The sequence below is a fragment of the Borostomias antarcticus genome (assembly GCF_949987555.1).
Source record: "Borostomias antarcticus genome assembly, chromosome: 1".
Taxonomy (NCBI): Eukaryota; Metazoa; Chordata; class Actinopteri; order Stomiiformes; family Stomiidae; genus Borostomias; species Borostomias antarcticus.
Window position 1 is genome coordinate 22485467 of NC_140234.1, and position 11832 is coordinate 22497298.

General features: G+C 46.3%; 2 protein-coding genes across 2 annotated transcripts in view; both read left to right on the forward strand.

The window, feature by feature from the left end:
- htr3b (5-hydroxytryptamine (serotonin) receptor 3B) overlaps positions 1-228 on the forward strand; it is a gene marked incomplete at both ends in the record, with an annotated part of 6499 nt that extends 6271 nt beyond the window's left edge. Inside the window, one exon of the mRNA XM_084450428.1 lies at positions 1-228. This exon is cut by the window's left edge and continues 38 nt beyond it. Within this exon, the coding sequence (XP_084306554.1) occupies positions 1-228 (228 nt within the window).
- A 3284-nt stretch (positions 229-3512) lies between these two features.
- htr3a (5-hydroxytryptamine (serotonin) receptor 3A) lies at positions 3513-8183 on the forward strand (the record flags this gene model as incomplete). The annotated part of the gene is made up of 9 exons (XM_084444775.1): positions 3513-3582; positions 3746-3909; positions 4146-4190; positions 4336-4445; positions 4786-4955; positions 5410-5570; positions 6584-6794; positions 7184-7417; positions 7867-8183. 9 exons carry the CDS (start codon positions 3513-3515, stop codon positions 8181-8183), a joined length of 1482 nt encoding a protein of 493 aa, XP_084300901.1.
- Between the last annotated feature and the right edge of the window lie 3649 nt (positions 8184-11832).

Consider the following 11832-nt stretch of genomic DNA (forward strand, 5'->3'; position numbering starts at 1 on the left):
TCGCTGAGCGAGCCCCAGGAGAGCCCCCCCAGGCTGGAGAAGCTCCTCCAGGAGGTCAGGACCCTGCGGCTGCGCCTGCTCCAGGCCGAGGGAGAGGACTCGGCCCAGGCCGCCTGGCTGGCCCTCTGCGGCAGGCTGGACCTCCTCCTGTTCCGTGTCTACCTGCTCATCCTGACCGTCTACGCCTGCACCCTGCTGCTCCTCTGGGCTCACTGGAGCTCAGCCTGAAACTCAACGTTAGAAAGTAGAAATAGTTGGAACTTAAAGGGGTCCTATTATGCTAATATTCAACAATTTAATAGAAGTCTTTGGGGTCCCCAAAAGGTGTCTTTGAGTGTTTTTGCTGAAAATACCACTCAGCATACCCCTCCGTTGACCATGAGATCAGATTGAGTGGATTGAGCGCTTTTTCATATGCAAATGAGCTCAGCTAAAAGCAAGTCGACAGGGTAGAGAACGAGGGCTGTTGACGGTGCTATGCTACCTTAGATATAGCTGGCTAGCCTGGATCATCCACACTCAATGCCACTATGACAAATGTAATTGTCCTCTCTCCCTGACTAAACATGATAGTGTTAGTGCCCATGTAATTATATCCATGGTTGCATGCTGTTACCTCTAGCTGCATTCACTAGCTAGACACCACCAGGCTATATGACACCATTCGACTACAAACAATAAAAGCTAGATTCTGTAGGCTGAGGGGAATCCAATGATGTCCGCTTCTTAACATCTGATCATTTTTAATGACTCGATGAACAAGAAGTCTACCAATTTCATTCCACTAGACTGACGTTACTCTAACATATAATGAGACGAGCATCCGGGTTGAGGCGAAAGGGGAGTTTGTTCGTGTTAACTAGCTAGCGTTAGTACTATACAGTGGCTAGCTATCGTTAGTACAAGCAAACACACAGCATAATTACTTACAGTTTCTGCATAATTACCACGGACAGTTGGTATTGCTTGATCATTCAGAAAGAGTTTATCTGAGAATCCTGCATTGTACTGACCCAGGTTGGAAAAGCAATCGGGCAAAAAATGACTAGCACCGTGCCAGTGTTTTGCCAAATTCAGTGGGAACGCTGACATCAAAAATGAAATGTATCCTCTCAGCTCTTCTGTCCTTTGAGCTTAGGAGACGATCTGTGCATCTGTGCTGCTTAGTACATCCAAGAGCAGAGCATTTTCCGTGTGAAGACATTATTATGCTAGCTAGCGGGGTCCCTGAACATGACGTAGAGTGACACGGGAGATTTGAATGGCTTGCAGGGACTGACTTTTTTTTCTAATGTTTTCATTTCGGCTGATCACAACAAAATGACTGGGTTGTTTCACTTTATACTTTGTGTGTTAATAAGCCCATCAGAGAATGTACATGCAAAAACAATGAAAAGGTTCATTTTGCAAATGTGGACCCCTTTAATGGGGTAGTGTGCTATCTTGGACATTTAGTCCTATTTGTGGGCTACTGGGCTACAATGGAAGTCAAAGGGGCATATGGAAATGGGTTGTCTTTTTCAAGACAAGAAGCACAGGGTGTAATATTCCCAGTCTCAGTATGCTCTCCTGTGAAATGTATCACAATCAGAATATTTTAGGTATTTGGCATGACTTGCACATATCCTCCGTGGGAGCAGTGAAAACAAGCGCCAGGGAAATGCTTATGTCCAAGCCATGCCAAACATGTAAAAATATTTGGATTGCGATACATTTCACAGTAGACAGAGACTGATGAGATTACATTCTGTGCTTGCCATCTCTGAAAAGCACATTAAATCATAGTTTTTTCAACACATTTACTGTACATATGCCCCTTTGACTTCCATTGTAGCCCAGTGAGAGCCTGCATAAAACTGCAGCTAACTCAATACTGGAACGATCAGTGAAATTATGGTCTGTGTTTCAGGGTCATGGTAGACAGCCCACAAATAGGGCTAAATGTCCAAAATAGCACACTACCCCTTTAACAGAAACACTGTGACTAGTTAAAAACTCTGGTTTTACTATGGTGATGATGTTCAGTGATGTTCAAGTGTCAAGTGGTAAGATGGTTCATTGGCTGTTCATTGGCTTTTTACCCCAGCCTTTGAAAACAGCCTGGAACAGAATCAGATATTACTTGCCCGTCTGAAAAAAAAGGAAAAAAAAGATAAAATGCACTTCAAAGCTCTTAAACCCCTGAAGACCATACAGTTAGACATTCCTACATTGTAAGAGAGAACGCCATACTGAAATTCTGTGTGATATGTAATAAATCAAGTTTGATGCTTTTTGAACCAAGGATATTTATCAAACTGTCTCTTAGGTGTGTTCCCAGGGTGAATTCCTTCATATCAATGTGATATGAATGTACGAGTTCTCAGTTATCTAAATCCCCATGCTCTCTGTGAAACCTGTAGTGAAAATCAATAATAAAAAAAACATTCAAAGCAACTTTGTTGCCGTATTCCCTGTTGACTGACTGATGGTGAAGCTTTTGGAGCTGTAGGCATGACTACTGTAGAAACCTCCCAATGGAACAATGTGTCAATCTGAACCTGCAGACATCTGCTTTAAGCAAGTATCATTGGAAATCAACTAGTTGACGAGATACATGAACAGGGACCGCCACTATCTACAGTGAGCTATCTCTGTGGAAGGGAATTGGCAGCACTACTGTTAGACATTCATCATCAATCATTCCAGTGATGCACAACAAGCCAAGAAATGACTTTTTCATGAGGCTAATAATGTCTGTGAACCTTTGACCTTTGCCATCATGTTTATACTGTTTATTATACAGTCGAAGAATGTAAGAAATGCGATGACCATAAGTAATACAGCAATGTAGAGTAGGCTATTGTTAAATGAGTATGTGGTAGCCGACAGTACCATGCTGATGCTGTAGGCTACTCTTTTACTTACCTATATATAATACGTATATACATTCTTTATCAATTAACATTATTCAATATATATAATATTTAAAATAGATGAATAAATAGCCTACATATATTCCTTTACAGCGTAGACAATGGGCTATCTAATCAGACAGCTCTTCACGTGAAAGATGGCGTATGTCTGTAGCCTAACACCATGCAGCCAGCCAGTTGCCTGTAATCACCGAGAAGCCTAAATAAATTCAATTTTAGCTCCATATTGTATAACAATATTTTCCAAACCATAAGGCAGAGCGCTGGCAAGATAAAGAAATGAGCTGCAATAACATTAACGCTCGCTCAGTGTCGAATTTCTATTTAATCGTGTTAGTGATAGTGCAGATGGACCCGAACTTGACCTCTGACCCTAGAAGACAAGCAGCGAGTAGACACACCCTCATGATCCCATGACATCATACTACATGTCCAAGGCTGGATACAGAATCCACGACGCTCAACTTCCAGTAACTAATTGATATTACAGTAAACAGTTGTCACGGCGGACAGAGAAGAAGATGGTGTCCGGGCGCCAGAGGACGGCTGCACCTCAAAGCACCAAGTATCAAAGGTAGAAGTGAACTTGGCAGCAGAATGCGAGTTTCAGCACTATGGGCAGCTCTCGCTTTACTGCTGACACACGGCGCTGCGCGAGCCTGCACAGGTAAAGTAGCCTACGAGCTCAGCTGTCAGGGAAAGTTTTGTCAGATTTGTATATCTTTGTATTCTTTCTTTTCTTTTTACAATGTTTAATGATTAATTCGAAACGTTCCCAAACTGGGAAACAGCAACCTATCACTAAATTCAACTTTCTGATGCATTTATAGTGAAGAAACTGGGAAGCGGCACTGGACGCTTCGCCAATGCCACCCTGGTGCGTCTGTCCGAGTTCCTGAGCGCGGGCTACAAGAAGGGGGTTCGACCCGTGCGGGACTGGCGACGGTCCACCATGGTGGCGGTCGACCTCATGGTTTACTCCATCCTCAATGTAGTAAGCTAGCTACATATTTACTATCGAATATTTGGGCAATATCAAGGTGTGACCGCGTGTCTTGTGGCGCTTAACTTGTGGTAATATACTGCATAGACGCGTTAAACTGCATACGCTTATTATACAAGTTGCATTGTATTGGCGTAGCTTTTATAGGCTTGATGCTATAAACCCGTTTCAATACTGATTTGATGGTGCATCACCATCAAAACCGTCTCACCTTTGTTTTACAACAGGATGAGAAGAACCAGGTTCTGACAACATACATCTGGTACAGACAGGTAAGACAATAACCAAATGTCTTATAGGCTAAATTCCATCCATTTACAAATGGGCTTTACACACAAAACATGATTATTTAATATGCATTGTCTGATCTGATATTGTCTAAAACCCTGGCCGTGCATTCTACCCCTGCTATGACAGGAATGGATTGATGAGTTTCTAGTCTGGAATCCCGAGGATTTTGACGAGGTGAAACAGGTGTCCATACCCACCGCCAATGTGTGGGTCCCTGACATCCTCATCAACGAGTTGTAAGTACAATGTGTTGTACTGTACAGCCCATGTGTGGTAAGAAGACAAGTCGCGTAGCCTACAGTAGCCTAAACATTTCTGATAAATTACTAGAATTAACTTTTGACTTACTTTATGTCTGCTTAATAGGTTCACATGATAGGCTGTATTAATGTAGTCAATTAATTAATGTACTAGACTCAGAAAAACAGGAGGATTATGAAAAAATCAACATAACGCTTCAGATTACTGTGTGCTTCGGTGATGAGTCATGAATTCCAAATCACTTCCTGGAATCGCTCGTAAACGTCTGTCTCGCTCTCTCCTGGTCGGTCTGCGTCCCGTCGACGTGCCCTTCAGCGTGGACGTGGGGAAGTCTCCGGACATCCCGTACGTGTACGTGAACCAGAACGGCCTGGTCAGGAACTACAAGCCCATCCAGGTGGTGACGGCCTGCACCCTGAACATCTACAACTTCCCCTTCGACGTGCAGAACTGCAGCCTCACCTTCCAGAGCTGGCTACACACCAGTAAGAGCTGCTTCCTGTATCCGTCACCACTTCCTGTTTGGGTATAGACATACGAGTTACTATGTGGTCATAAAAATATGTCTCGTATTCAGATTGTGTCTAGATACTGTATGATTTAACCTGATTAGATTTACACCTGGTATTAATGTGCGACTCCAGTGAGATCTGATTAAGATCAGATTGCTCTGTGAAGCTCAAACAACCAAATTATTATTATATGCCTCAGATACAAAATATTCTACTCTAACTGGGTTGGAAAATGGGTTTAATGTAGGTCAATGTAAATCTTGCTTCACTCACTTAGATGAGAAACAAAAAACACATAACATTTTCCCTTTATGGCTAAGTAAGCTACCACCCACTTGGTAGGGACACAGTTGAAAAGAAGCCTTCGTCAGCGTATTGAGGGGAAGGACGCCGACCTCTCCTCCGTGTTCTCTGCTCCCTCCTGTAGTCAACGACATCAACATCACCCTGATGAGGAGCCCGGAGAAGCTGAAGGAGGACAAGACCCTGTTCATGAACCAGGGGGAGTGGGAGCTGCTGCATGTTCTCTCCGCGTACAAGTCCTTCAGCCTGGACAACAACGACTACTACGCCGAGATGAAATTCAACGTGAGCGCACGGAAACGGTTTTCATTTTCAGGGACTCGGGGGTGGCCGCGTTCACAAAGCTTCTCAGAGTTGGAGCACCGATGATCTCGCTTCCTTTTAGCGATAACGTGGTAGGAACAGAAGGGGGAACCTGGTCCAAGGTTAGTGTGTCTGACCCTCGGATGCTATGTGGACGCCGACCCGGTAATGAACGGACCGATCATGTACAAATGGTAAATGGTAAATGGACTGCACTTATATAGCGCACTCAAAGCGCTTTACAACGGCCTCTCATTCACCCATTCACACACACACTCACACACCAATGGCGGTAGCTGCCATGGTGCTAACCTGCTCATTGGGAGCAATTTGGGGTTAGGTGTCTCGCTCAAGGACACTTCGACATGTGGACAGTCGGAGCTGGGATTCGAACCACTGACCCTTCGATCATTGACCGACCCGCTCTACCAATTGAGCTACAGCCGCCGGTACAAATCCTCAGCGTCATTGAGAAGCGAGACAGGAACCGTATAGAACACAGCATGTATATGAAAAGCTACGTGGGCTCTCAAACTTGTAGGCCCCGCATAGTATTCAACAGAGTCTTTTCAGGCGCAAACGCCTAAGACGTGAGCGTAGGCTACTTAATGTCGGTGGAGCTTTTGAAAAGCCTGGCAATGAGAGAACGTTCCATCAGAAATACAGGAGAACACTGGGTAACGAGAACCCCACCTTGACCTTCATCTCAAGAGGCGTCGTTAGTTCTGGTGCCGTGGAACAGGAGTGTGTTGTACAGAGAGAATAGAGAAGGCGGCAGACCTACAGGTCACAGTAGCGCCGTTTTCTCCAGAAGGAAACATGAGGGCACATACAGTGCGCTCTCAATAATACAACAGCCAATTCAATAGAGAAAATAACATATTTTCCCAGGGAGTAACTTGGTATGAATATGTAATACGTCTGACTTGTAATGATGTTGCTGGGAACGTTCGCTCATCCACTATTCATGGTGGCGCTTGGCGGCGGACCCGCAGGTGGTGATCCGGCGCCGGCCGCTGTTCTACACGGTCAACCTCCTGCTGCCCAGTATCTTCCTCATGGTGATGGACATCGTGGGCTTCTACCTGCCGCCCGACAGCGGCGAGAGGGTGTCGTTCAAGATCACGCTGCTGCTGGGATACTCCGTCTTCCTCATCATCGTCTCCGACACGCTCCCGGCCACCGCCATCGGCACGCCGCTCATAGGTAACCCGACACGGGGGAAAGGCGCGGGGTTCAGGTTTCGGTCACGGGCGTTGGTCTGGTGAAGTCGTGTGAGTGAATGCACACACTGAAGCACGTTTAAAGCATTAACGAACGACAGATCTTTGGTGACTATTATTAATTACTTAATTATTGAACATTTATTCATCAATAATTGAACTACAGTACAAACCTTACCCATGACCGGTTATTGCATATCTAATAGTTTCAGTGATCATCTATAGGGCCTCCTTAAAATAATGTTGCTATACCATATCTCTGTCATGGGCTTTCAAGATGTAATCTCCTCAGAACACATAGAGAACACCCATCATGGTTCTTTGTTCTCCTTGTTCGGACAATAAAGTTGTGTGGTGTCTCGCGTCCCGTAGGCGTTTACTTCGTGGTGTGCATGGCCCTGCTGGTCATCAGCCTGACGGAGACGGTGCTGATCGTGCGCCTGGTCCACAAGCAGGACCTGCAGCCCCGCGTCCCCCCCTGGGTCAAGCGCCTGGTGCTGGAGCGGGCCCCCGTCCTCCTCTGTATCCGAAACAAGCACACCCTGTGCAGCGCGCTGTCCCAGGACTCGGACCTGGAGCAGTACAAGGAGCACGGCCTCGGTGCAGGTGAGAGGGGGAGGGGCTTAGGAAAAAAGGGGGATGGAGGACGGAGAGAGAGAGAGAGAGAGGGGTAAGCGGGGGAGAGGAGGAGCGGGCGGTACCGAGCCGAATCGGTTCAACTCGCCCCTCGGGGATAAATACCGGGGATAAATACCGGGGATAAATACCGGCGGCGCAGCCGGCTCAAAGCGGCGTTGGTGTGAGGTTGTGCGTCGGCGAGTCGGAGGAGCGGAGGTGGAACGTAGTGTGGGGTGGGCGAGGCGGAAGTGACAGGTGACGCGGTGACACCTGTTACACCAGGGCTTACAGCACAGTGCAAGCAGAGGGGGGGTGGGGTTGGTTATAAACTTCAGTCTTTCGGGAGGAAAAAGCTGCAAATGTCTCAGTTTTTCCTATTGTAAAAAAAACAAAAAAAAAACAGTTTAAACAACGTTTAAACAACGTCGCCCACGCAGCTCGGTGCAACCACCACCACCACCACCACCGCCACCACCGCGGCAGCGGCGTCGGCGAGCGCGGCCTGGCCCTCGGCCTGGGCCAACTCCCCCCCCCCGCCAGGGACCCCACCCCGCCCGTCATGGACAACATCCTGCAGGAGGTCGCCTCCATCCGCCACTTCCTGGAGAAGCGCGACGAGAGCCGCGACATCGCCAAGGAGTGGCTGCAGGTGGGCTACGTGCTGGACGTGCTGCTCTTCCGCGTCTACCTGCTGGCCATGCTGGCCTACACCATCACGCTGGGCACGCTGTGGTCCGTCTGGCAGTACGCCTGACGGCCTGGAGGTGGCGCTGCCGCTGCCTTCTTATTACGGCTTTTGCGATAAATGGATGACAGTGATTTTTTATTGAGGTGGGTCTCTTGGGCTGAGGACACATACAAATACTGTAGGTGGATTGGTATTGATCCCAGAGGGAAATGGTGAACAGGCTGCCCTAGCACAGCACCGTATTCTCATTCGTGGGGGAGGTAGAACGGGGTGCCCATTAAGACCACTGGGTCTACAGGACGAGTAGAATTATGAAACTAAGGTTTGTCCTGTGTCTGGTCTTCAATGGATACCAGTTCTCATCAGGTGAAGATTCACAAGGATCGAAATGTTGTTTAGTCATAGTCATAGTCAATTTATTTTTTACACGCATACTAATTACAACTGTTTAGGTTGCCCAAAGTGTGGGTTCCAAGGAGGAGAAAATATTGAAACGTTGAGCAACATTAGACAGACAAGATACCGACATTCAAACTGTACAACAACAAACAGTCGAGGGGATAGGAACAATAGGGACCACGAAAACATAATCAACATAAAGGACATCTCAGTAGTCTAGTAGCCGACAGAAGTGAGACTTAAGCTCTCTTTTGAATGTTCCAAGATCAGGGGCAGATCTAATGTCCATTGGCAGAGTGTTCCATACGGCCCGTTTGTTTAAATAAAGAAATCCTTTTAAAGCCGGTGTGTGGGTTCTATCTACAATCCACGATTTATCCTTAACCTAGCACCTGTTGTCGATGTGCGTATAATATATCTTTCAACTGGTCTTCAATGGATACCAGTTCTATACTACTTGGAGACATACTTTGCAGACATAAAAATGTATGGATATAAATATACACTATAGCCTACTTATCTGTCGTTTTATATTGTAAGCTACATTAAATGTTTTTTTTATTATGTTTGAAGTAGAACCTCACTGGGTCATTTTCAATGTGGCTACATTAATATATTGCAATTGTGATACTAGCTATCTTGACTGTTGTTGTTACTTAAAGTTACCTGGCATAATCAAATGTTGACCTCAATGTAATAATAGAGGACATTTCAATCATTAATAAAGGATGTTTACCATCTCATAATCCTGCAGGGTTGTCCTTATTCATCACTCAAAATTTGGATGGACTATCCCTTTATAGTGCCATACACTACACTAACCACCAGGTGGCGTGATGTCCTACCTCTACTGTAACCCCCCCCCCCCCCTCCATTCTCTGGCCCAGTGGTGAGTATTAATTCCCCCCAGTGATGGGCCCAGCCTGCAGACTGACACTAATGTACTAATCGTAAAGATTTTCACCTCGCTGGCGATGCACTCAGTGGGTGTGTGTCCTGATTGGATAAACGCCATTGACACCCTACATAATTAAAGTGAGAATCCGTCCCACAGTAAATGGGCGCATTGATTCCGATAGAATCGATGTGGATCCAGCGCCCGGCCCGTCTGTGTGGAGGCCTACAGGGCCGTTTCTAGTCCAGCAGTTTCCTGTTGAGTGATTCCGACTCAGGGAAAGACTACTGGAGCGTGTCACTCGATAGACAGCTGAGGATGGACTTACTGGACCTCCTGGTTAATTCTGGGCATTGTTGGTTTTTAATGGTAGCTTACTGATTGTATAAGGACACAATTCCTAAACTATTTTCCCTTTCTGGTCCAAAACATATGGTAGGAAAATGATACGTAAAGTTATTTTCTAATAATGACTAATTACTTCAGACTATTTAAACAACCTTTCCTGCAGCTTGCAAACCTCAAATAGAACTGTAGTGTATGAGAGATGCACTAGAGGGCGCTGTTACCTGGCCATAAAACAGCACTTTGCAACAGATGGGAACTTTGTAGCTGGAAAACATCTCATCATTAATTCTGAGGCAACACAGAAGGGTCATGTTTATGAAGAGCACATTCAAATCACAAGAAAACAAACTGATCTCCTCTGGGGTTACCGTCGTTTGTCATCAACAAACTCACAAAGCTGAAAGGATAGCATATTCCTCAGTTATTAGGCTATTCCACATGGATATGAGACCTTGAGAATTAATTGAGAATGGTGCCCTTTTTGAAGGGCGTGATTGGATTTCTATGGGTAGACAGCTCTGTATGACCTGAGAGATAATATAGTCAATGTCGGGGCAAAACTATCTTTTAGCAAAATGATCACTGTTTTGCGGTCACTGTGACTGAAATTGTGAAGCCGACCAATTTACAGCATGTACGTTGCATACAAAAGCATCAACACGACACAGTACAAGGCACTGAGGGCAGTTAGGCCTGTATTAGCCCATTTCATTTCCAGAGGCAATGCAACTTGTACATGGCCATACTACACAATCAAGTTTTCAGTCCACGGTTATTTTCTTACTTCAGGTACAATGAATACCAAACAACACACATTGCAACAACATCCTCTGGAACACTTAAGTGCTGTGCTGCCTAGCTTTGTCGCTGTATTACAGTAAATTAACGGCAGCCATGTTGATTCTAGTCAGATGCTGGATCAATGCCTGGGGTTTGGAGAGGAGGAAAGGGGGGAGGGTCGTGGAAGCTAGCTAGCTAGCCAACGCCTACAGAGCACAGAGCTTAGCTGAGAACACAATCCATGGGGGGATTTGTACGAGACCTGTCCCCCCCCCATCCATTCAGTCAGCTCACTGTCGGACCCCCGCTCCATCCATTAGATCATATCTGGGTCAAAGAGCAACTAAAGATGGGACCGCCTGGCTACCACACAAAGCCTGTTCACTTCTCCCCCAGCGCACTCTTCACCAGGGCCTAGCTGCCCCCCCCCCCCCCCCCCCTCTCTCTCCCTCTCTCTCTCTCTCTCTCTCTCTCGGTACGCATGGGTCTCATGTGACCGACCCCAGACCCCACAACCCCCCTCTTCCCCATCACTGAAACATGACAAAGATCGAAATCATGTTCCGATTTATCAAATCACGACAAAACCGCTGTCAAAAACCATCGAGGGCTAGTTCTGTGCGTTCCTGGTTTAACCATGGCGTGGTAAAGAGGTTGAAGTCCAAACTAGACCCCCCCTCTCCCCAACTCTCGCTTGGCCACATTGGGGTTTTGATATGTGTGAGCTGGAGTGAATAGCTGAAATCTCTCATTAGCCTCCGTGCCCTCAAGACGAGGTCAGAGCCCTGCATATGCTGCCCATCCTCAAAGCCTTGTGGGAAGGAAAGATGAAGGCTACCCACTAATAATGGTGAGTGGAGGAGAGGAGCTCTTCGGTCTCTTGTTTGTGTCCACCAGATGGATAGCCTGTCTGGCTTGATTAACCTTGTTAGGTCAGCTACAAGAGAGCCACTCTTAGATCTTTTTCCGGTTGAAAAACACCCAACTCATTTTTTGTCTGGGGATGCTGGTAGCCTATAGGCTAATGCTACCCTAGGTGTTATATATTCTGGAAAATGCGGAGGGGTGGGGTTACATAATGCACTTGGTGAATATATTAATTTTGAAATGGTTTTAAGCAAATATGAGTTGGGTTGTGGAGACAGTGCAGGTAACACACACTTCTGATTCCAGAGGTATTTGGAGTCAGTCTAGACAAGCTGATCAACAGTCTGGCCCTGTCTGGAGGTGTGATGTTGTCTGTCCTGTTGGCCTTCCTCGCTGCCCTAACCTTTCAAACTGGCTGGGGAAGAT